Below are 25,692 nucleotides of genomic sequence, written 5' to 3' on the forward strand. Positions count from 1 at the left end.
TATTAAGAACATAAATTAGTTTCATTTTGATATAAATATATAAGAATTTTTAATTTTTCATTAAAGGTGGGACGGGACGAAGCAGGATATAAATTATTCGTCCCACGTCCCATCCCACTATTATGAAGCGGGACGGGACGAACGTTTTTAGACCTCCGTCCCGCCCGTCCATATGAATTTCGGGACGGGATCGGGATTTCCGTTTTTTATGCCCACCCCCTACATGTGATGTTTTATTCCCTAAAAATGACATACTTTAATCCCTAAAACATGCCATGTTTTAATCCCTAAAACATGACATTTTTATGCCTTTAATGATCATCTTCTATTTAATTGTTGCATGATTTGGCTCCATCTTTTTTTCTTAATTATCTCTTCAATCCAATCTGAAAATAAGAAAATAAAATCATAAGAAAGAGGTAATTAGTTTCAAAACCTAACAAGGATTCCTAGTCAAACTAGGACTCTAAACCAATTATGCGTTTTTAACTCATGTAAGCACAAAAATACATCCAATACCGCTCAACACTCTTACTACGACTCAATAACTCAATAGTACAACAATAAAGGCTAAGAAAAGTACAATTTGAGGTAAAAATATGTTAAGAACGTCGCAAAAAGTTCTTCTATCAACTACCCCACACTTGGCTTTTGCTAGTCCCTTAGCAAAACAAAACTAAATAAGACACTGTTGCCCCTAAATGATTGCCTCAGAATCTCAAAACACATAGTTTCAAGTTTAAGCATTTGAATGTAAGCACATAAATTTCAAGTTTCATAAACATGCTTCATAATATGAATAAGTCATATACGAGACAATAAGAATTTAACATGTTTAGTCAATTCAATCATCCTCACAGGCATACTCTCTTCTTTTCACTCAGATTCATGGTTATCATTCAAACACAAGTATATGCAAGATAAATGATATTAAGACATCAAATGACTTGCATATTTCAACAAATGAAAGCACTTTGTGAATAACATAGGAAAACCTCATTTAACAACTAAGTGCACAAATGGACCAAAACCATATGCTCAACTCTTGTGATCATTTCCATAAACCAATATTTGCTCATTTTAAGAATCATTAGGATCATTAGATAAGTCTTTGCTCCTAAAATTTAAGGTACGTGGAGCAGAGAAGCTAACTGTGTAATGGACTGAAATAGTCCCAGGTAAGGGTCTTACTTTATCCGATATACCTTAAAAGTTACAATATCATTTTCTTTTGAAACTATATATATCTATTTATACAAAGTTAAAATGAGGTGGACGTGCGGCCAGATAATGTTGTTTTCATAGAGCAGACTAAGTTAGGTTTCATCAAGGGAGACAACACCAAGCATATTTCTCCCAAGTTCTTCTACAATGTTCAGATCAATCAAGTGAGTTCAGAATCCAATGTTGCGGATTTGTTCACTAAAGTTTGTGAAACATGTGAATAGCATTTGCATGCGTCGTGTATCAGAACTTTAGAGTTTGGTAGACTTCAGGGTGAGGCTACATCACATGTTAAGATCATTAAGTAGTTGATGCATTGTGCTTTTTTTCCCTTCAATCAAGTTTTTGTTTTACCAAAGAGGTGTTTGTTTTGCTTGACAAGGTTTTTACTGAGGCAACGTTGTGCGCCATGCAACCTAGGCATGCGACACAAGGGGTGTTCCGGGAGAATTACTATTCTACCCTTATGTGTGTCTTAACCTTATTAGGTTTCCTATTTGAGATAGATTTGCATCTCTGTAATATATTAGGACTCTGAATCCTACAAGTTTGTGGTTTTGTAATGCCTATATATAGGCCCCCATATAATTCAATAAAGATACAGTTATTTCATCATGCATCAAATATTGTAATTTTGTTTTTTTATTGGTTGCTTGGGTTATTAAGTTCATGATGTGAAAGTAAAGGGTGGTTATCTATGAAGCACGAACACGACATTTGGGTCGCGTGTTGCATGTCTAAAACGGACACGGACATGCTAGGACACGCGAACTGACTTTGGACACGGCTCGGACACGCTGCAATATGTAATGGACACGCGAGTATCCGCATAGGACACGCGGACACGCACCAACTCATGATAAAAGTGAAAGTGCTTATGGTGAGATTCGAACCTTAGTCATCTAAGGCACCCAAAAACTTCTCAACCATTCCAATAGATTCAGTTTTTATTATATTTATGCACACTTTAATATACATATATATATATATATAGAAACTCGTGATAAAAATAAGAATGCTTGTGGTGAGATTCGAACCTTGGTTATCCAAGGTACTGATCAAGTCCTTAATCATTCTAATAAGTTATGTTTTCTTCATTTTAATGCACACTTTGACATGTATATATACATCTAAATACTTTAAAATTTATAAATTAATTTTTTAATAAATGAATATATTAAAAATAATATTTAATTTACGTGTCCACCACGTGTCCGTGTCTAAAAAAATGTCTATATGCCGTGTCTACATATCGAATCTTGTCTAATACGGACACTCGTGTTCGTGTCCACCACGTGTCCGTGTCCAACAAAATTTCTATATGTCATGTCTACATATCGAATCTTGTCCAATACGGACACCCGTGTCCGTGTCCGTGCTACTTAGGTGGTTATTAAGGGTTGCTTCTGCTGTAAACCGGTTTTAACATTTGCCTGAGGAGGAACCTCATCAGCCAATGAGACGATGGATTTACATGTACAGAAACTGGGTTGGATTAGTAAGTTCATGTACTATTCTTAAAAATTTTGGCAAAAAAAAAAATAAGGTGATTTTTTTTTCTATTGGGTGAAAATTACGATCTCCTCTTAAGTTTTATTTTAGCAACTAAAACCATCTACTTCCGAGTTTGGAAACCCACTTTTCATTCTCCTCTAATCATCTCTATGTTCTCGACCGCTCAATTGAACTATTGAGTGATGAGTTAGAGGGTTTTCCAAAAGTATATTGCCATGAATCATTGAGTTTTATCAGTTATGAAAATGACCGAGTTGATATCTAATTATTTGATGCTAGATTTCAAGAGTTTGAGACCTAACCAATTCAATTCAAGATCTGACTTTAGTAGTTTATGTTTATGAGAATCAATATTGTGTATGTTGCACATAATTCGTGGTTTTTGTTATATTGTTTAGAAACTTAATTATATTGTAGAATTATGAGTGATGATTAATTTATGGATTGCGCATATGATTTAGTGCTTCCTTTAATTTGGCTGCTGTTGTTTGTTGATGCTCCTTAGTTATGTGCTAGGTTGCACGAATACGGATACGAATGTCCGTACTCGACACGATTTGATACGCGGACACGTCAAATGAAATTTTTGTTGGACAAGGACACGTTTTAGACATGTTAATTAAATATTATTTTAAATATATATATATACCTAATTAAGAAAAAAAAGGTACCAACTAACATACTTTCTTAAATTAAAACAAGAACCTCTTAAATGTTAAAGACAAATACAAATCCAACAACGTTTCAAACTTTGAGGCTTGCTAATCTTCTTCACAAATACCCACAACAGAGTTTTATCATCTATTGGACGATCTTCATGACCACTTTCATCTTCAGCATCAACTGATACGACACTAGAACTAATAGGAGTTGATCCTCTTGTACTCATACCTCCTGAAAAGAAAAGAAAAGAAAAATCAAACTCAACAGTTGAATAGTTTATATGTTAAGCTCAGCCACTTCTGTAACACTCGAGATTTTTCTAATCTCGATTACCGACATATTAAGACTAGTAATCGACTTTATCTTTGATATGTCGATTTTAAACTATTCGTCGTCAGCTGTTCGAAAAGGTTTGAGGGAACAATTACTTGGAAACGTTGTACTGAGAGGTCAAAGAATTGACTTTTAACTCATTGTGTTCTTAGAATACTTTATTCACGAGAGCTCATTGATAAGAGTTCGTTGACATGTGACACGCTTTAAATGATTGTCGTATGTAAAAGTTGTTAGCAATCAAAATTAAACATCAAAATGAGATTTAATATTTCTATAAGGACAATATTGTAATTTTACAATAGTACCCTAATGTTTTAATTTTCTCCCTTCCACTTAGCTGACCCCATTCTTCTTTTCTTTTTCATTTTTCTCTTTCCTCCACTCGGCTCAATCTCTCTCTCTCTCCCTGACACCATCTTCTCTCTCTAAAACCCAACAACCTTTGACTGGCTGCGCCACCGCCGCCGGGCCATGGCCATGTTGGAGCACGCCGCCACCACCATCATACTCGCCTCTCTTCCCTCTTCGATTATATACCCGTCGATCACCCTTGAGATTCATATTCCGACATTTGGAAATAGAGGCATGCGACAGAGCTTTCAATTTTGGCTTGGTTTTTACCTTCGATTTTTCTTTTTCTCTGCTTCAACGCCGCTGCCGTGCTCCATCTTTAGTGTACTATAATGTAGCCCCTGAGATCAATAAATAGTACCACTTTAGTGTGCTATAATGCAGCCCTTGAGATCGATACAATGAGATAGGGAGAGCTTTCCCTTTCATGTTATACTCTCTTTCCTCATCGACTTGTAATCTAATGTGATGACTGAGATTAAATGATAACATACGATGACTTAGATCTCGTCACTAATCTTCTAATTTTTCAAATAATACATTAATTTGGAAAATTATAATAATTAGCTGCTTACAATTCTAATTAACCCCCCTAAAAATTTCCTTAAAATGATCCTATATCATTCTTTTTTGTTTGTTTTTAGAATGAAAAATCACATTGAGTCGGGGTGTTGCAATTTAGTTCCCTCGTTCTTTGCATTTTGGAGATAGCCATAGTGAATATGTTGGAGTGAAATAGACTTATTTTTCTGGTAAAGTAGAGAAAAAAAAACACGTACGTTGGAGCTGTTGTTATAAACTTATAACTGCAAATGTTAGACCTCATCTGTTGGGATTATTCTACTGTAAATTCGGGTTCTAGAGAGGCTAAGATTATCATTCATCAACATCTCTGCAATTGCAGTTTCTGAATACATATATCCTACAGAACTGGGAGCAACCGCTCAACCTCCAAAGATCAGATGGGCCTTGTCTATCTATCTACTGGGCTAGGTCGTACAACATATGAATAGAAGCCTGCCTGTTTATTGATACTACTAGATTACGATATATATATATATATATATATGTGAGGTGAGGTGAACAGTAGCCTATCAAGTGCTCCCCCCTCGAGAGGCTGACCGCCCACGGTCGCCGAAATCTGGAAACTTAGAAACAATTTCATGTGCAAGTTCCCAAGAAGCATCCCCCGCTGGAAAGCCTTTCCACAACACCAACCATTTTGTGACATTACGACCACGAAACTTCTCCACTTTCATATCCAAAATGCAATCAGGGTGCCAAAGAACTATACCACTGTCAGTATAATGGGGAAGATGAAGTGAAGTCGGAACTGAGTCACCAACACGTTTCTTTAATAAAGAAACATGGAACACAGGATGCAGTTTTGAAGAAGAAGGCAGATCAAGACGATAAGCGACTGCACCAATTTGTTGTAACACTTTAAAAGGACCATAAAACCGCGGTGCCAACTTGTGAGACTTCCTCTTTGTCAAAGATGTTTGACGATATGGCTGCAAACAAAGAAAGACATAATTACCAACCTGAAACTGACGTTCAGACCGTTTCTTATCAGCTTGAACCTTCATGCGCTGTTGAGCCTGCTCCATATGGGACTTCAAAGTTCGGAGCAGAGCATCGCGAGATTGCAAAGCAGAATCAACTTTGTCAACAACAGTAGTTCCCGATAAATACCGACTGATTGTGGGTGGAGGCAAACCATATAAAGCTTGGAATGGTGTCATCTTAATGGTAGAATGAAAAGTAGTATTATACCACCATTCAGCCCAATGAACCAAAGAACTCCATGAAGAAGGGTGATCAGCCACAAAACAACGTAAATAATGCTCCAAAGACCGATTTACAACTTCAGTCTGACCATCGGACTGCGGATGATAAGCAGAGCTTTTGCACAATGTAGTCCCTTGTTCTTTAAAGAAGGAAGTCCAGAAACGACTCAGAAACACAGGATCGCGATCTGAAACAATAGAACGAGGCATACCATGTAAACGAAACACTTCCTTGATAAAAACCTCTGCAACTTGAGATGCCGTAAAAGGATGGGCAAGAGGGATAAAGTGTCCAAACTTTGAAAGTCTATCCACAACCACAAGAATAGCATTGAGGCATTGAGAACTAGGAAGACCTTCAACAAAATCCATTGATAAGTCACAAAACACTTCTTCAGGAATTGGAAGAGGCTGGAGCAGACCAAGAGGATTGATGGCCTCTTAATTTTGGCGTTGGCACTGGTCACAAGAAGCAATAAAAGCTTTAACATCTTTTCGCATGCCCGGCCAAGAGAAATTACGGGTAAGCCGCACTAAGGTGCGCAAGTAACCAGAATGACCACCTTCTTTGGAAGAATGATACTCAAGAAGAATTTTGAAACGCCATTCCGAAGTCTCAGGTACATACCAGCGATTCTTGTAAACCAATTTCCCATTGAGCAAAGAAAAATGCTTCTTAGTAGGTTGCCCAGCCTCCAAGTCTGCGATGATCTGCTTTGCTACAGGATCCGTATGACAAGCTTTATCAATGTATTCCAAACTACTGAAAGTAGGAGAAGAGATACCCTGCAAAGCACATAACTCATGTCGTCTAGACAAAACATCAGCCACTGTATTCAATGCTCCAGAGCGGTATTCAATCTTATAATTGTATCCCAATAACTTAGCCAACCATTTATGTTGAGAAGGTGTAGAAATACGCTGATCCAGAAGATGTTTCAGTGTAGAATGATCGGTAACAATCGTAAATTCACTGCCAAGAAGATACGAACGCCACTTTTCTACAGCAAATAAAATAGCTAACATCTCCTTATCATAAACAGAAAGAGCTTGATTCTTGGGAGATAAAGTCTTACTCAAAAATGCAACTGGATGTTTGTTTTGTGACAATACGGCACCAATACCAGAACCACTTGCATCAGTCTCTAGAACAAATGGCTCGTTGAAATTAGGCATCGCCAATACAGGAGTTGTAGTGACAGCCTCTTTAAGTTGTAAAAAAGCGGCTTCAGCTTCAGCAGTCCAAGTGAAATGATCTTTCTTTAACATCACTGTAAGTGGCTGGGCAATTACCCCAAAATGCTTAACAAATCGGCGATAGTAACCGGCTAATCCCAGAAATCCGCGGAGACCTTTAATGGTTGTAGGTTTTGGCCATGCCTTCAAAGCTGACACTTTTTCGTTATCTACAGCAACGCCTTCCCTGGAAATAACATGCCCCAAATAACTCACTGAGCTTTGGACAAAAGAACATTTTTCTAACTTCACCTTCAAGTCATTAATCAGCAGCAGCTGAAAAACTTCCTCCAAATGTTGTAGGTGAGTCTCCAAATCAGGACTGTAAACTAAAATATCATCAAAGAACACCAACACACTTTTGCGTAATAGCAAACGGAAAACCGCATTCATAAGTGCTTGGAACGTTGAAGGAGTATTACAAAGACCAAATGGCATAACAACAAACTCATAGTGACCTTCATGTGTCCTAAAAGCAGTTTTATGAATATCTTCCTCACACATCCTTATTTGATGATAACCAGATCGCAAATCCACAATTCATCTACAACTGGAATTGGGAACCTATCTTTAACAGTAACATCATTAAGACTCCGATAATCAACACAGAATCTCAACGTACCTTCTTTCTTTCGTACCAGCAAAACAGGAGAAGAGAAAGGACTTCGACTTGGTCGAATGACCCCACTAGATAACATTTCATTGACTTGTTTCTCCAATTCTTCCTTTTGAGAATGAGGATAACGATAAGGCCGAACATTAACTGGACCAGAATTAAGCAAAATAGGAATGGTGTGATCGATAGAACGAACAGGTGGCAGCTTTGTTGGTGCGGCAAATAATTCTGCATATTGATCGATCAAACATTGTACAACTGGGTTATAAAGCCAGACACTTGCTTCCTCTGGGCTTGATAATGCATTGTGGTCCAATTGTTCCATAGACATCAAATTAAGTAAGGAATTTTGATCAAACTGACGAGGACTACACTTTAAACCATACAGAACATAACACCGACCTCGCTGTTCAAACACCATTGTCTTCTCCAAGAAGTGCCAACCAAACATTCCTAATGTCTCAAGCCATGGAGCTCCCAAGAGAACATCACAACCAGGAACAGTCAACAATCGGTATGAACTAGTGAACTCATAACCTTGTATATCAACCGGAACGTCAACTGCTTGTCGTGAAATAGAGAGTGGCTGCCAATTCACCGGCATAAATTTGTGCGGTTCCATTGGAACAATACTCAAACCCAATTGTTCTGCTAGTTTAGGGTCCATCAGATTAGAAGCAGACCCACAATCTACAAAGATGTCAACTGTGACTCCTTTGATCGTACCCTTGAACCTCATCATCTCAGCTAATTTGGAATTGGTAATTGCGTGCAAGGGAATAATCTGATCATCTTCCAGTTTTGGAACTTGTTCGCTTTCTTCATCTGAATTCACATCGCCTTGCACATCAAGTGATTCCAACATAGTCATTATAGGCTTTTTACAGACATGATTCCTCGACCACTTATCTTTACACTGAAAGCAAAGTCCGAGAGCTCTTCTTTCTCTTTGTTCTTGTGCAGACAACTGTCGAATGGAGCTTTCAACTTGGGTGTGTTGTGTCTGATGGTGTGGTGCAAACGTAGAAGAGGTACTACTAACTCTTTGTGAACCAGACCAAGTAACAGGTTGACGAGAAACACGAGAAGCTTTGATTGCTGCAAGCTTAGCTTCATACATTCGAGCCAATCGTTGTGCTAAAGCTAATGTTTGAGGTTGCATTATACCAACATCATACTGAATTTCTGGTTTCAACCCTCCGATAAATAAAGGTAACAATTGTGCATTTGTCCATCCATAGGCTCTACATGATAACTTTGTAAATTGCAAAATGAAATCATTTACATTAGTGGTTTGTTGTAGCTGAGACAATGCGGTCTGAAAATCCATGCTTGTTCCTGCTCCATAATGTTCCAAGAACGCCGCAGCAAACTGAGGATAAGTAGCCATGGGATGACGTTCCTCAAACGCATTTACCCACATACAAGCATCTGGCCCAAAATGAGAAGCAACAATAGTAATAGCTTCCTGAGGAGGAACCTTTTGTGTCTTCAAATGCCGTTCAGCCATCGTAAGCCATCCCCAAGCATCCTCACCATAGAACCGCGGTAAGTCCACTTTTGGGGGACGAAAATAAGGAACATCATGATGGTTGAATTGGTTTGGGTCTGGGTTTGGTGGGGGATTTAGTGGTGGATTTGGTAAGGGTTGGCCAAAATGGGTGTTGGTTTCAGTAGTATTTTGTGTTGTAGAGTTATGAACATCGACATTTGATCTCAAAGCCAATGTTTGCATCAGGGTACTTTGAAGAATAGCCATTTGGGTTGCAGGGTTGAACTGTGACCTTCATCTTCTTTATCGCGAATTAGAGAGACGTCTTCAATCACAGGTTGTGATGAAGAGGACAAGGATGGAAAATTTTGCTGGGAGGACAGTGAGGGAACATGAGCGGATTGGGTGGGTGGTGTGGAGGGTCTTGTGGTTTGATGATTTCTACCAGGAGCCATGACGGCTCTGATACCAGTGTTGGGATTATTCTACTGTAAATTAGGATTCTAGAGAGGCTAAGATTATCATTCATCAACATCTCTGCAATTGCAGTTTCTGAATACATATATCCTACAGATCTGGGAGCAACCGCTCAACCTCCCAAGATCAGATGGGCCTTGTCTATCTATCTACTGGGCTAGGCCGTACAACATATGAATAGAAGCCTGCCTGTTTATTGATACTACTAGATTACGATATATATATATATATATATATATATATGTGAGGTGAGGTGAACAGTAGCCTATCATCATCCTCCACGCAATCTAGCTATAGATTACATAAAAGGATTAACTTAAAATTCAAGTGTCACAACTCATTATCAAGTGAGCCTACACGTCAAACTTTCTATGAGATCGATGAAAAGCAAATAATTTGACGAGAGGTCAAGTGTGCAAAGTAATTAAGCCAAGCAAAATGACAGACTCCAACGGAATATGGCTTATGAGGCTCGGTCGACACAGCGAACTATAAGCTTTTACAAGGTACGTATCTAATGACGTTGATCGAGGGGCGCCCAACTCAATTAGTAGGCCTGTTAATCATTAATGTATACCTCTGTTACAGATATTAGCCCAATTGGTCCCCAATTGCTAATTATTTCATGGTTATTATTATAATCTGAAGATTGAGTATACCCAGAAATGATCGAATTGATAATTTGACATGCTGTATATTTATTTTTTTAAGTTTCTTAACTAATTAAAGGAATAATATTCGTTCGATCTGTGACTCAGTGTATAGCTGGAGATTGTTTTATTAGCTCACCAAAGAAGCAATTCATTGCCAAGTGCCAACGATGATACAAAATGAGTGTGTGTGTTTTTGTTGTTGTAATCGTGGTCCAGTAATAGACGCTCTAGTTGATTTTATTAATGAAGTTTGGTTTAAATATCAAGATTTTTGAGAACGATTGATACACAATACAATATATGTGATTGGGTATCTAATTAATTCTCAACAATCAAAACCTTTGGGAAAGGTTCTCAGAAAAGAACAAAACTATTACTAATCCTAATCACTGTCATCCACTCATCCCTCTATCAGGCATGAAGGCCCTCATGACTATAAAAGGAGCACAGGTTGATGGAGCTGCAGAAGCAGCTAGCTTCTCCTCCGACCCAGACGTGACCCCAACTACACTCACTGAGCTGCCTCGATCATTTGCCTTTTTAAGTTTTTAATAACTTCATCTACCATGTTCCCTTCCTCACTCAAGTCATACCATGCAGACTGCAGTACGTGTATTATTGCAAGCTATTCGATTTTGTTCGGAAATATTATTGATATCTGTTTCATTTCAATCTTGTTGTTTTTTTTATATCAAAATTGAAGTTCTTTAAACATGAAGATAAAATGATTTACAGACGAAATCCATATATGACACAATAAAGAAAAACCATATGCTGCCTTGACTCTCCCAACACTACAACAAAATAGGGCAATAGCACACTATGGACACACATTATGTATTGCCAATAGAGGTGTTGCAATCTAAAAACAAAAATGCTCACATATCTAAAAAATGTGGCATTTTATACTATTGTATAGGGTATAAGCCACATTCGTTGAGATATGTGACCTTTTTTTAAGCTTCCAAGACCTCTATCAGCAACACATGATATGTACTCATAGTGTTGCTATTGCCCCATTTTGTGGTAGTGCAAGTTAGATCATGTCGTCACTCGTCAGTACTAATCAAACACCGTACTAGTACGTACTACTACACAGAGGCTTATAACAACGTATGAAAATCGTCAGTCATGCATGATCGATCGAAAAGCACCATTTCATGCGGTTCTTCGACGCTATCCCTAGATGCCCTAGAAACTGACATTTTTTTCCTAGACAGATTAATAACGTTTTTGAAACGCTATTAGAAGTTATTCTATGACATTTTGAAAACGTCATTACAAAGATTTCAAATACGTTTTGTAAACGTAATTTGAATTACGGCGTTTTATCTATCCCACTACAAGAAATAAGGACAAGACCCACACTCCTCATTCGTGAGGATTGACCCCAATGCCCACATAATTAAATGGGGATAGTGCATGGCCACGCTGCAGCGACATTAAAAAGGAACGTTGAGATTGCTCCCGTGACTATTGCTAAGAGCATCCCCCATAAATTGGATTTGCTCAAACAAATGGTAGGGCCAGAAGCAAATTTTGCTTTAAGTAAATCAATTTTATATTTTCTCGAGCAAAATCGATTTTTACACACATCCATTCACAATTTGCTTGAGCAATTTAATTTTGTCTTTATTTATAGCCCAAGACCCGAGTCCGGCCCAAGCTCCATCTCTTTTTCTTCTTTCTTCTTACCTTCTTCTGCTCGCGTCTCCACTCTCCCAACAAACCCAGAAAACAGTCGCACCTTCCTCAGGCCGCGCCGCCGCCATCCGGCCATGATTCACACATGCAACCACTCTATCTTGTTCGCCTCCCCTCCCTTTATCAGATCATGGTCATTGATTATTCGTACAAGCCCTTTCTCACCCAAATCGGAGAAGATATAGACTTGGAGCTTTGGAGGATCTCGAGCACGATTTGAGACTCCGGCGATCTCGTCAACCTTCACTAGGTAAACCCAATCTTTCGTCTTAATTTTTGGTCCAATTCCAACCGAATTCAATAAATTGAAGTCTGACTTGAACTTCTCTTCTTGTTATGTCACCACGGTATCCCCACCGGCGTCCTTCACCTCCCCGGCGATCAATATGTGACCGTTTGAAGAGGATTGGAGGAGTTTATGACAGATTAAAAAAAATTGGAACGTTGTGGGATCCACCATTTGGTCGAGCGACAGATCGAGCAAAATTTGCTCGAGCGGAAAATGGAGCAAAACCGAAAGGTTGATTGGGCGAGCGAATCCAACCGTCATTGCTGCCGGTGCGACCTCTAAACTGGATTTGCTCGAGCAAACCCTGGCGGTCTCACCTCCTACTCAAGCAGCTCTCCTCCTCCTGCTCGCCGGTGCAGATGCCCTAAACAAAGACACAAATCCTCTTCTTTCGTGGGCAATCTACAGAATGGACCCACCATTGAGGAAATCTCATACTATCCCACGTTTTAGCTAAAACGTGGCTCATTTGAATACTAAAAAAAAACATTTTATAATTAATTAAAACTATTGAAAGTTTGAAACTAATATGCAGCAAAAAAAATATATCAATCACTGATCTCAGGTAAAATCCAATAATAATATATTGAAACGAGTATTACAATTACATAATCCTTTCACCCTAAATTACATAAGATTATTGTCATAGAAAAAGTACACAATATTATCACAACGTCAATGTTCAAAACAATCACCACAAAAGGGGTGAAGTAGTAATGAAACTCGATCTTGACCAACTGATCACAATCAATGTCTCCGATTTCCAAGCATCTATTTTTACTGATGTTTTCTGAATCCAAGCTGAGGAGTCATCCATCCAAGATATATACCTACAAAGACACAGGGAAATACTATATGATCGCAGTATGACAACTAATCAATATGAAGTCACAAATGCTTTTGCATTAGATAACTCTCACCTAATCAATGTATAATCCTTCAAAGTTTATGCCCTTATTCCAAAAAAAAAACGTATGCCCATAAAAATGATAAGGAAGAAAAAAGGAAGCAATTTCAAAATATAAATTTTGAATCAATTAGTTTAAGGCTCCCTACTGATATATATTAGTTGATCTTCTCCGAATTGTGCATCATATTCAGCAATGTCAATTAAATAAGGATCCAAACTGGGAACACGAAGAACAAGAGGTCAAAACACTTGTATGAGAACAATAAGGAAAGACCAAAATAACAATACAAAGTGGGAGAAACAAATTCAACTATTACCAGTTATAGTAAGAGATACAAACTCTATTATAACAGTTAAATGCAAGAGATACCAACATGGCAAAAGATTGTGCTTGGATACAGAAACATAGCATGTCTGCAACCATTCAATAAGCAAAAAACTTGTAAGAATTTACTGATTATCATTATGACACAATGAAAGAAATAATGAGTAATTTTTTTGTCAAGATCAATACATATAATTTACCAAAAGTGAATGGCATCTTAACACTTACTTTTAAAATTGTATACCTTATCAAGCATTGGTGTCATTTAAAGCCTAAGTTTAAAAGATGAGCATATAACATCGGAAGATAGTATCGTTACTCTTAAAGAGGACACATTCAGTCAAAAATAGTCATAACATAAAGTTCTCAGAATTGTTGCTTTAACAACAAAAGAACTAAATAATCAAGACTTTAATAATCCCGATCAATGTAATCCCGAAAATTTAATATTTTACAAGACATGCTTACTGCGAGCTAGGGACAACACTTAAACCCGCAAATGTTGCCAATTCATTTTAACTTCTCCTGCCAAAATATATAGAAACTGAATTTGTAACTGGGATGCATCCATACCTAGAATGAATTTATTCCCAATCAAGGAATACAATTTGCAGCTTGCTTCTCTGAAAACAAAACATAGTAAAATATCTTTGTCGTATTGAAGAGATGAACATAATGCTTTTTGCACAACATGGGTTTTGTGAAACCATAAACTAAAGAAACTATATCTAAGAGAAAGAAATCAATCTATTTACTAAACATGAAGCTCATCCATGAGGATTGGCCACTGGTGAGCTCTTATTTGAAATAAAACCCGATTAGCATAATATCAATATTGAATTACCAATCTAATCCGACCTCAGTTTATTTGATAAGATTCATCAACAACCCAACCTTAATCCAGATTAGAAATTCTCAACTCAACTCCATAGGTGGGTTCGAGCTTACCTCAGAGTGAGCGTAGTGCGAAAAGTGCCTCAAATTCGTCATATTTGTTCGATCTGTAAATTGAGGAGAAAACATAAATTGGTGCATATATATAAGGCTCGATCGACATATAGACATGTATCAATTGTCACGTCCATTCATTTATGACATTCATGAGCGTCACATGGAAGTCAACGTACACACTACACATGCATCTAGCTAAGTGTGACACATATCGGAAAGTGGCAACTCGCGCACATGATCACTTTGATTTCAGCAACTACACATTAAAGACATCCCGGCCTACAGTCTTCATTAATTCTCATGCATTCATGTGAAATGACAATGTAAACCACTTGATGATGAACAAAGAATTAAGTCTTCAAGTGTGTGTGTTTCATGAGAACATATTTGATGGATTATACAAATCTATCGTAACCTGCTTTTGCTATATCTAACAGAAACTTCATCCTTAATGAAATGTGTAAACGAGGACAAACTAATATAAACATGCATGTACATAACAAAACTATCAATTCGCTGCACGCTGTCAAATTTGACTATCGGGCATGTCGAGTATTAATTTCCATTCTGTGATCAGATGAGACGTACGTACGTTGGCAAATCTAGTGTTATAGTTTATCTGAGCAAAAATAGTTCAAATTAATATAACAAGACAAATAAACCAAATCTAGGTTGATTTCAGGGAAAACGTACATAGGAAAAAAATATAAAGGAGAAAGCAATCTACAAAATCACTAATTCGATTTGACGCTGCATATTAAAATTCGATTAGAATTCTTTGACCTACTTAAACCCTGGGCTTGATCTTAGCTCTAAGCGTATTCTTCATCACCACCGTAAATTCCAACTTGCCAGTAAAATCCAACTTACTACCATCCGGGTACGCACTCCACTCAAACTCTTGAACCATTCTAGCCAACATGAGATGAACATGCACTGTGGCCATGGCCAAACCAGGGCAAATCCTCCTCCCTACTCCAAACGGCATCATTCTTACACCGGTCACGCCCGTTATGTCCGCATCTTCCCTACCGGAAAAGAACCGGTCGGGGTCAAACTTCTCGGGATCCGACCACAATTTGTGATCCTCCGAGATGCCGGGCAAGTAGATCTCGACATTTGCACTAGTGGGAATGTCGTACCCTGCCAATGTAGTTGGCTCTGTCACTGCATGGGTTAGGGAAAAATAGGTCGGAGGGTGTTTTCGTAAAAGCTCCTTCACCACTGCTTGCAAGTAGGGCATTTTCTCTACGTCCTTTTCGTCCACCTTTCTGTCACCGACCGTCGCTTTAACCTCCGCGTACAGCTTTTCTTGCACCTGAGTGTTCACTATGAGCTGTGCTATTCCCCACTCCAGAGCTGTCGCCGTCGTGTCAGTCCCGCCGTTCAGAAATTCCGAGCAAAGTGACACCAGCTCCTCGTTCGAAGGAGATGATTTGCGTCCTTCTACTTTCAAGCCGAAGAGCGTGTCGAGGTACGAGAATGAAGTGGCTTCTCGATCTGATCCCGGGTTTTCAATTGCCCGACGACGTCGTTCGATGAAGGGGACAATGTAATCCACCTGCTCCTTTCTCACTTCCAAAGCTCTCTTTCTTTGTTTGGAGAAGAAGGGACTGAGAACTGGAAGATAGTCATCGATTCTGGGATCCAACACAATGAGAACGGACTTCATTACCTGATCCATTTTCTCCACTGTCTCTTCGTCCATTTCGATCCCGAAACACATGGCCAAGAGAATACAAAACACGGCAAAGCGGGAGTTCTTGAGCACCGAAACGACGCCGTCGTTGGCCTTGGCCTCCATGTGGATCCTCTCGACGAGTTTGTCCATTGCATGGTCTCGGACGCTTCGGAACTCCTTGAGCCTGGTTGAGCTGAGCATGTTCTGGACCATGTTCCGTCTCAACGACCGCCACACCGAGCCGTAAATGGAAGCGTTCACGGTGAACTTGTTGCAGCTGAAGATTGTCCTAGTGGGATTCTCTTTAGGTCTGGTGGCGTAGACCGCACCCTTTTCGATGAGGGCTTCGTGGACGAGCTTGGCGTCGCAGAGGATGATCATGGTCCTGGTGCCCATCCTGAGAGTGAATATCGGACCATACTTGTGTCTGAGCTCGTCTACGTAGACGAAGAAGGGCTTGCCGGAGCGGGCGACTTGGAAGAGGTTGCCGACTATAGGCCATCCAGGTGGTCCGGGAGGGAGGTGGGGTTTCTTGGATTTGGTTTTCTGGGTGAGCAGGAAAATGAGGCCGGAGACTAGGAAAGCTAAGAGAGTGAAGAAGAGGTGGTAGTAAGAGGAAAATGAAGCAGAGGAAAAGGACAGAGTAGGCGCCATTGGAGAGATCGATGGAATGGATGGAGGTATGGGACGATTGAAGTAGTGAGGTAGAGGGAGAGGGTATAAATTGGGTAAAGCATGAAATTACAGGTGAGATTAATAAAGACTCTTTGCTACATCATTCAAGCAAAGCAGCCGGATTGGGTTGGTGGTGGGTGAAGATTGTTAAATATGTTTCGAGTCCATAGCTAGCTCATGGGGCTAGGAAATTTTATATATACAGCCATACAGATACAGGGGACTAGTAGCAACTAACACCATTAAAGACTTGATGATCATCAACAGCTATTCCACTTTTTTTTTCCAATTTGTTGCAGAGATTATATATACTTTTCCTCATAGCATTGAGACATTAGACATACTATTTAGTCCAGAGATTTAATGTACGTTGTAGATAAACTTAGAAATGAGGAAACAAAGTAATGAATGAGATGATAAAGACGTACGCGTTTCCAACCAAAAAATGGAGGTACGTGATGAGCGTGGTTGCAATATTTATGTGGCCGCTGATTGAAAACTGCGGCTTGCCTCAATAAATCCAGGGAAGTCATGGTTCTATGATCTTTCTATGGGCATTCTCCACGGATTTCTTTTCTTGTTGTTTAAGTCTCGAGGAGGAATAGGCTACGGTTGAGATAATGAGAAATGTACTTTGAAGCTCATCTAGGCCTAGGGTTGGGTGTGTTGTTCTCGTTTTTTTTTTTTTTAAATTTGTTTAACAAAGGACATAAACTATATAGAGCAAGAATCGATCGAATCGGTACTGCTTCACGTATAGCTTTACATCAATTTGAATTTTGAAAGGTTTAGAGTAATATTAAAATTGTACTAAGCCATGTTAACTGCCAAAGACAGTTCATATTTTCTTTCTCGATCATAACTTTAATTTCAATCTCCTTTTATGAGACTCAACGGCAAAAAATATTATCAGGCCTAATATAAGAACCAGTTACCTAGGCCTAGTATTTTCCCGGCACTTACTCTGTTCCTACAATTGCTATAAGCAACATAATTTGTTGATGTTACTTTTTCGTTTGCCCCGGGCCTGCTTCTCTTTGTTAATGAAACGTGCCGCTTCGTTTGAGCTTCGATCGTGAATTGAATACGACTTGGTCTTGATGACGCTAGTGATTTTCAATATTTGATGATATTGGCCATGAAGGGAGAACGACCAGCCTTAGGGTCCTAAATAGAAAAAAAAATATGATGAAACTCATTCAAAAGGTACGTAGGAACCCTATAGTCAAAATTAAAGGAAACATGATAAGCGGGGAATTTCAAACATGATAATTTACAGAGAATGTTAAGAAAAAAATAAGAATAAAATATTGGTCACTCTTTTAATATTTAGTAACACAACAGTTTAGTTCTTCATGTTTTAATTTCAACCGATCACTCCTTATACTTTTAAATTTTATACAATTTAGTCTTTTCGTTAAGTCTCCATCCAATTGCACCATTAAGTTATGACTTGGCAAACATTATATAAGAGGAAAAAAAAACACTTAACGGTGCAATTAGAATGAGACTTAACGGAATGACCAAAATTTTTAAAATTTAAAAGTATAAGGAGTGATCAGTTGAAATTGAAACATGAAAGACTTGTATTTTGTTCAAAAAGTGTCACATCCCGAAGGGGAAAATGACCGTATTGGAATGGTAAAATAGAAAGTTAACAAGCGAACAACGAACGTAGTTCAACTTGAACACTCGAAACTGAAAATCTGTTTAAACTTTGCGTGAAAAGAAACAAGCTGACAAGTTTACAACGAAAGAAACTATTACATTTCTTACACAAACGAATATTTACTAAGATATAAGTGAGCTATACAATAAAGTTTCAAACAACGGAAGTAGAAGTGGGTGTCGCCAGCCCATAACTAAAAATAATACATGCAACCCAAGATAAAAAAGAATGGTGACATAAATGAAATCACAATCTCGGAATAAGAGATGCAATGTACAAACATCAATAACAAATAATAGACAAAGAACTAGTCAAAAAATCTTGGATTCAAATGAGATGTACTCCTAACATCATGTATCCTAAACCCCGAAAATAAATCCAGAAACCTACAAGGAATCTCCAGTATGGGCCAACTTCGTCCTCGCTCACCTAGTAGGGTCCAGCCCACCAATTTAGTTTAAAATTAAGGTTTGTTAAGTTAAAACATTTAGATATGAGCATGCTCTTTAAACCATTTAATATGAAACAGACTAAGTTTAATAATTACGGAAACAATCCAAGCATGCAAGATGACCATCAATAATATCAAATCAGTGGTGGCCGATCCTAACGACTAGGAGGCGAAAGAGTCACCTCTTAAATCGAGACCGACTACCTTTGTTGAAATAACAAAGAAGTGAGAGTGTCTATTTACTTGAATGCCCTTAATAATACTGTAAGGTGTGGATCCAATAATAAACAGGGCATTAGCCCTCCAGAGGTTTACGGTTATCGACACCGAGGGGCTACCAGAATAAAGGGCCCCATTCACTCTCAGATCTACTCACTCACGAAGTACCTGCCTATCCTCGGGTTTTAGTATTTCTAAATCATATATGAAATTTTCAACAATAAACATCACCGAGGAATAAACAATGAATTTAATGGGCACGAAATACACAAAGGAGATTAGCTCACCCTACGTGAAATAATGTGCAGCCAATGCTCAATTCACGATTTTGCTTTTGCTCAGCTACAGCCTTCGCCAAACATCCAAGTCCTGAAATAAACGATGAATATGTCGTGACACAAATAAAATAGGAGACTAGACTCCCTATTTTGGTTTGACCAAGATAATGGTCAGACATCAATTATAACTAAATATACTTCCTATTTATCAACATATTATATTTGAGTACTATCGAGTACTCGCATCAAATGCTTTTGTTATTAAAAAATAAATTCAACCAACTAATATATCGATAAAATAAGAAGGTACAATTTACGACTAAGGATTTAAGTCGTATTAGCTAATAATCGAAAACTCTATATTTTACTAAGGAGTAAGGACACCCATCGAAAATTCTCAACGAGGTAGATATGACGATTTTGTAAATGAGAGGATAAATATCTACCTCGATGGGCCTTAGCAGGAGATTCCAATAACATTGTCGGAAAATCGAACGATGTCGCCGGAATTCTCCTTTTCTTCCTCTGCTCAAATTCAAGGCTGTATGAAAATTCATGCATTACATTCTAGCTACAAAGTCGGATATTCACTCCAATTTTCATGTTTTTAAACTGGAAATCAAGGGAGGTAAGGACCCAAAGAAACATGGGAATTACCTTTAGAATTTCCAGAAATTTGAAGTTGACGTTGGTAGCTTCCAATCTCCTCTATGTTTCAACCTCACTGCCAAAAGATGGATTGTTGCTCTCCTTCCATTCTCTACTAACTCAAAACCGGTGCAGCAAGTTAGAGGTTGAACTCAAATAAGCAGAGAGAGACACTGAGACCAAGCAGCTCACAAAAAGATCAAAAATTGATCTCCACACCCACGTTCAAGAAAAGATGCAGGGTTTCCAATTCATCTTTCAATCTTCAACCTCAAAGACTTCTTTTCTCTCTAATACTCCTTCTTTCTCTTGGAATAAACTGTAGACAATTAAGTTGATGTCCTAAACCCAGAAAATACGAATTCTTCAAATTGGAACAGTGAAGCTCACCTTTTTCAGCTCGATTCCAGTTGGGTTCCAAAAGGAAATAATAAGGCTTTCATCCTTCAAGTAAACTCTCCTCCAATCTTCCCTAATCGTTCTGTTTAAGTCCTTGACTGATTTGAAAAATCAAAATGAAGGAATCCAAGGAAGATTTCATTGAAGAACACAAACAGAAGAAAGCAAGAACAGAGTGAGTTCAAATTGATTGAACTGTAAGCTAGAGAATTCAAAAGTAATCGAAACTATAAGGGAATATAGATTTCTATGAAAGAAGTATGATTTCCCACCAGAAAACTATGGAGAATAACAATCCAATCGAATTGGAAAATGATGAACAGTAAAGAGGAAGAATTCCAAGTTTGAAGCTTCCTAAATCTTCATCCTTTCTTCTGCATGTGGGTACCAGGAGGTCGGCAATGTGAAGAGAGGTCGATCTGGAACTCCCAGAGCCGTTCGGTGGCTGGAGTTGGCTGGACCAGTCGGGTTAACCCGCCTCCTTGCGTCAAGTCATCGGGTCTGAAGCGGAGAAGGACGCGAGCTCTCATTCTTCGTTTCCTTCTTCGTTTGGTTTTGACCAAAAGCTGATTTCTCTCTCTTTTTAAATAAAGGCATGGAGGGCTGAGATTAGAAGATGTCTTGATCTAAATGCTATAATTAAAAGCCTTGGTCAGAATTTTAAATGAAAGGAAAAGTAATTAGAATGGAGGGCTAGGATCAAATTTGGGAAAATGTGGAACAGACAAATGGTCAAGATCTCTTCACCAATTTTCTGAATAAATAGCAATGATTTTCCAATATTGCCAAACTTTGAAAAATCATAGAAGATTGCTCGAAACACATAAAAATAACTCGGAAGTACCGGTGAACTCTTAACAACATGAATTTAATTGTCGTAGCTTAAAATTGAAGAGTTAACGAAGTTAAGAAATCATCGTAACAAGAAATGATGTGTTACTTTAGAATTTTACCAACAGTTACTAACTTTGGCGTAACCTCTAAAGTTAGTACGGTAAAATTCTCGGGATTCACAAAAAGAATTATCATATACATTATCTACGATCATGTGCGACTAGGTGTACGTTCTTGCCACATGCACAAGGGTGGACGAGATAAGAACATCAATTAGACCTTAGCGCCACCTTATTCAAGATTTGTCGTAGTTAATTGATGGAATCTCGTCATGTGAGTGTTTTCTTACCAAATTTACTGGTATCAGAGCCTAATTGTAAGTTGGTGCTCAAAATAAATCTCAAGATGAGAACAAATTCTGAAAAATACTTTCAATTAAAGCTAGAGTTTCTAGTATAGCAAAATGATGCAAGATAAAAATCTTAACAGAAACCATTAGATATATAAAATATCTTGAAGGGCTTCTAAATATAACCTATCAATTGACTAAATTGAAAAGTAAAATATTATCTAAGAAAAACTCTGAAAAGTACATACTATATGCAGTCCCAACCAGAAACTGAAGAACTACTAACAAACTTTAATAGTAATGTGGAATAGGTTAACCACAAACAAATTGACATGTTCGATTATGTTCAAAGATAGCAGGAGAACATAAAAAACTCATAAACGATAGCCAAGCTAAGAAAGGAGTCACAAGAACTCATATATACATTTAAAACTTTAAAAGTGCCTAAAGATCAAAGGAACCACTCTAATTGTTCAAGCTGTGGAGACTTTTGTTGTCAAATTTTGCCCAAGGTTAAAGATCAAAGGAAACAAGCATTATTTAAACAATGTTTTCAAATATTTTGCCCCAAACATCCGGTGCATGTACAGGGGTGGAAAACTTTTTAATCCGAAACGTACCTACACCTTAGGGCAAGGCGATCTAATTTCGCCTCAAGGCTCCATCTTAAAGGCTTTTTACATGAAAAGTTACGCCTCAGCACGCCTCGGCGCGCATTTCACACTAAAACGTGCTTTGAGATGAATTTCACATTGTTGTGGAAGTGGATCTAATAAATCGTAGTGATGAATGGAGAAAACATTGAAATGATAGAATTTAATTTATATATTTGATTTCGATATATGAATTTAATGTACTTTAAATAATTTATTTGAATTAAATACAATTTTATCCACATTTATTTATTTATTTATTTTATTATAACTAAAATATTTATAAAGCACGAAAAAATTTGCCTCAACACCTTAAGGCTTCCAAGGCTTAAGGGTTTGACAAAACACCTCGCCTAATGCTTTCGCCTTTATATGCATTGGACATTGTTATGTATTTGTTGATAATAATAAAAGCGCAAACATGCCTTATGCGTACTCCAAGCACATAAGAAAAAACACATGCAAATTATATTAAAAATACAAGCTTTACATATTAGTCATGTTATGCACGTGGACCCAAGCCACACTCACACTCTTGGGGCTTTTAAAGATTGGGTGTGGTGTGGAAGGTAACGAGAGTACATGAAACCCGTTTAGATTTCCGATTATTGTCGATTTGGACTTGGTGACCGAATTTGAGATTCAATAATCTCAATCTTTACATGGGTATGTAAAGATGAGATAAGTCAAACCAACAAGTTTAAACACAAAATGTGTTTTTACCCTACAATAGTTCTCTTCTTCTATGCTAATCAGCTAACTCTCTTGTTTACTTTTAGCTCTAGCTAGCTATAGCCTATTTCAAATCCAATAAGACATTTATTATTAATTTCAATACTAATACTGTAATTACACAGTGAACCTTTCCAAGCCTGTTACACAATTTCATATATCACGCAAGACAATATAAACCCTTGTTTGTCATTTGGTTTTTGCCTTGCTCCCTGGACTTCACTTTGTTCCTTGTAGTTCACTTTGAGATCCAATAGTTTTATTCATAAACTTGTATATTGACTCACCTCCTCTAGCCTATAAATAAGAGTTTTTGCTGCTCTAAATAACAACACAACTTTCAGGGCAGCAACCAAACAACTTTGGAGGAGTAGAGCTTCCCAGCAGCAAAACACCACTTCATAATCAAACTCCAAGCAATAACATCTCAAATCCCACAAGAAACGTCATGCAACAAGCCAAGCATTCCAACCCAAAACCATTTTCAAGCTCTAGACAACCTTAACCTGCACCTCAAATTCCTTCTTTCTATCCTCCACGCACGAGATTAAAACCATGTCAAACCTTTCACCACAACAAGCATCTAATCTCATGCGATTCATGTACTTCTAGCTCACACGCCACATACCTCCTTGCAAGCTCTCTTTATGTATCATGTTCATCATCAAATCCATATGAATTTCTTGTCAATACATATATTGTCACAACAGCGGGACAACATCAAATTGTCAAACTACCTCTTTACAAAATGACCCTAACAATATTACAACAAGCTAAATGAAATAGTCGATTTTGTCACCAACTTCAAGGCAAGAAGTTGTCAAACTTATCAAGATTCAATAAGTTGCCAACGAGCTGATTCTTTCACAAGCCTTAAGCTTAGAAGTCATCAAACCAATGAAGAGTCATCAAGTTGCTGGATACCCAATCTCTTCACCAACTTCAAATAGAGAACTAATCCCCATGTCATGTGACGTACACTACTTGTGGACTAAGCCCGATCAACATCAAGCCTCACGACAATTTGATCAAGCATCGACCTTAACAAAGCAAAATTGTTGCCAATTTTCAACAAACTTGTGGAAAATCTACAAGCACACATGTTGATTAATCTGCTAAAACCGAAAAACACATTATCGATCAGGTGACATTGTTCGGAGCCCATATCCAATTAAGATCAAACCTCAACGGCTTAAACATACGCTTTATTGATTTAAAAAAAAAACTATTTACTTTAATTCTTTTTTTAATACATAAGAGGAAAAAAAGGGAAGGAGTAATCTTATACAATCTCAACGATATTCTAATTATCTTTTTTATATATTTAAATTGGGTATAGACGCTGAAAACGTCATTGATCATAAATTAATTTTATCATTTTTACAAAAAGTATGGGGATGGCCGTTGAATATCCTATAGAAAACTAACCACGCCAGTAATTGAAAGCTGGGGACAAAAATACTTATGTTGTTGTATCTGAAGTCAATAGTGATTAAAAATATGGGGACAGACTCCCAAGTGTTCATGGCTAGCTCAACAGTAATTACAAATTGGGCACAAAGTCTTGATGTGTCCATGCCAAATCTAGGACATTCTCAGAATTTTGAAACGAATTATGCATGTGTCAGTCACAAAACTTATACTTCTCCACAAATTGAGACAAATATCGTGGCCACGTCTCTATTTTGGGACGCAAACCATCTATTGTCCCTAATTATTAGATTTTCCACAGACAAAGATGTTGTCCCCATTGGATATGTACCCTTTAGACGTTTAACTAGTAGTGTCTATAAGTCTACAACAAATCAAAACCAAGTTCTTCGACAAGCTTGTGGAGACTCGACAAGCGCCAATTACTGACACGATCCGCCCCATATATTACCCTAATATCTAGAGTAAGTTGTGTGGGGTTTCGGCATAGTCTCCCTTAAAAGTAAACAACTAATCCTGCAACAATACAACTAAAAAATCCAACAAAAACTCAACTTCAACAGCAATCATCTCATCCATAATTATACAACTTAAGTCCACATTCTTATACAGCATACCCAAATTAACATCCAATACCTCATACAGTTCTAAGTCCCACGGTAATCAGAGCAACTAACGGGAATTAAATAATGTGACTTGTAGGTTACACATGTAACCTACAGTTTGGATACTCCGCGATGGACTCACTGCCTCATTGTTGCTAAGGGGAGTTGGTAAGCCTGTGAAATGGGCATTCGAAAGTGAAGGGTTCAGGGCAAAAATATTTAAAACGTTAGAGTGAGTGGACGAAAATGACTTACTGAATGAACAAAACAACTTAATACTTTCCCCAAAAATTATAACAATCAAATAAAAAATTTTATGCATGCATATGTTGCGTAATCATATGAGATGAATACCATCAAATGAAACAATTTTTAGCCCCCACTAGATGAAATCAATTAAAGGATATATTGAAAAACAATAACCCCACAATGTAAGGGTGCTAGTCAAAATAACATCCCAAGTCATAAATATAGACTAGCCTTGCTAGTATAAATAGAATCATCAAGCTATACAATTGCCTCTCGAGCAAATAAGT

The 25,692-nt window shown here is 37.8% G+C and overlaps 2 protein-coding genes and 2 long non-coding RNA genes across 4 annotated transcripts; all 4 read right to left on the reverse strand.

The window, feature by feature from the left end:
- Positions 1-7,621: 7,621 nt before the first annotated feature.
- LOC126803466 (uncharacterized) lies at positions 7,622-9,490 on the reverse strand. Its single transcript, XM_050531271.1, has one exon. It carries the CDS (start codon positions 9,488-9,490, stop codon positions 7,622-7,624), a length of 1,869 nt encoding a protein of 622 aa, XP_050387228.1.
- A 3,417-nt stretch (positions 9,491-12,907) lies between these two features.
- Positions 12,908-14,572, reverse strand: LOC126803040 (uncharacterized). Its single transcript, XR_007673040.1, has 3 exons — positions 13,631-14,572; positions 13,403-13,473; positions 12,908-13,176 (listed from the first exon to the last, which is right to left on the reverse strand). It is a non-coding gene; the product is annotated as an uncharacterized LOC126803040 (long non-coding RNA).
- Positions 14,573-15,219: 647 nt separating this feature from the next.
- Positions 15,220-17,147, reverse strand: LOC126802828 (cytochrome P450 77A3-like). Its single transcript, XM_050530537.1, has one exon. The coding sequence runs from the start codon at positions 16,865-16,867 to the stop codon at positions 15,320-15,322; it is 1,548 nt and encodes a 515-aa protein (XP_050386494.1). The 5' UTR covers positions 16,868-17,147; the 3' UTR covers positions 15,220-15,319.
- Positions 17,148-19,509: 2,362 nt separating this feature from the next.
- LOC126803282 (uncharacterized) lies at positions 19,510-20,422 on the reverse strand. The gene is made up of 3 exons (XR_007673097.1): positions 20,163-20,422; positions 19,952-20,046; positions 19,510-19,596 (listed from the first exon to the last, which is right to left on the reverse strand). It is a non-coding gene; the product is annotated as an uncharacterized LOC126803282 (long non-coding RNA).
- Between the last annotated feature and the right edge of the window lie 5,270 nt (positions 20,423-25,692).

Source organism: Argentina anserina, chromosome 7, assembly GCF_933775445.1.
Source record: "Argentina anserina chromosome 7, drPotAnse1.1, whole genome shotgun sequence".
Lineage (NCBI taxonomy): Eukaryota > Viridiplantae > Streptophyta > Magnoliopsida > Rosales > Rosaceae > Argentina > Argentina anserina.

Bases quoted from the DNA above. Each gene is read 5' to 3' on its own strand.
- LOC126802828 (XM_050530537.1), bottom strand. From the start codon at position 16,867: ATGGCGCCTACTCTGTCCTTTTCCTCTGCTTCATTTTCCTCTTACTAC.
- LOC126803466 (XM_050531271.1), bottom strand. From the start codon at position 9,490: ATGGCTATTCTTCAAAGTACCCTGATGCAAACATTGGCTTTGAGATCA.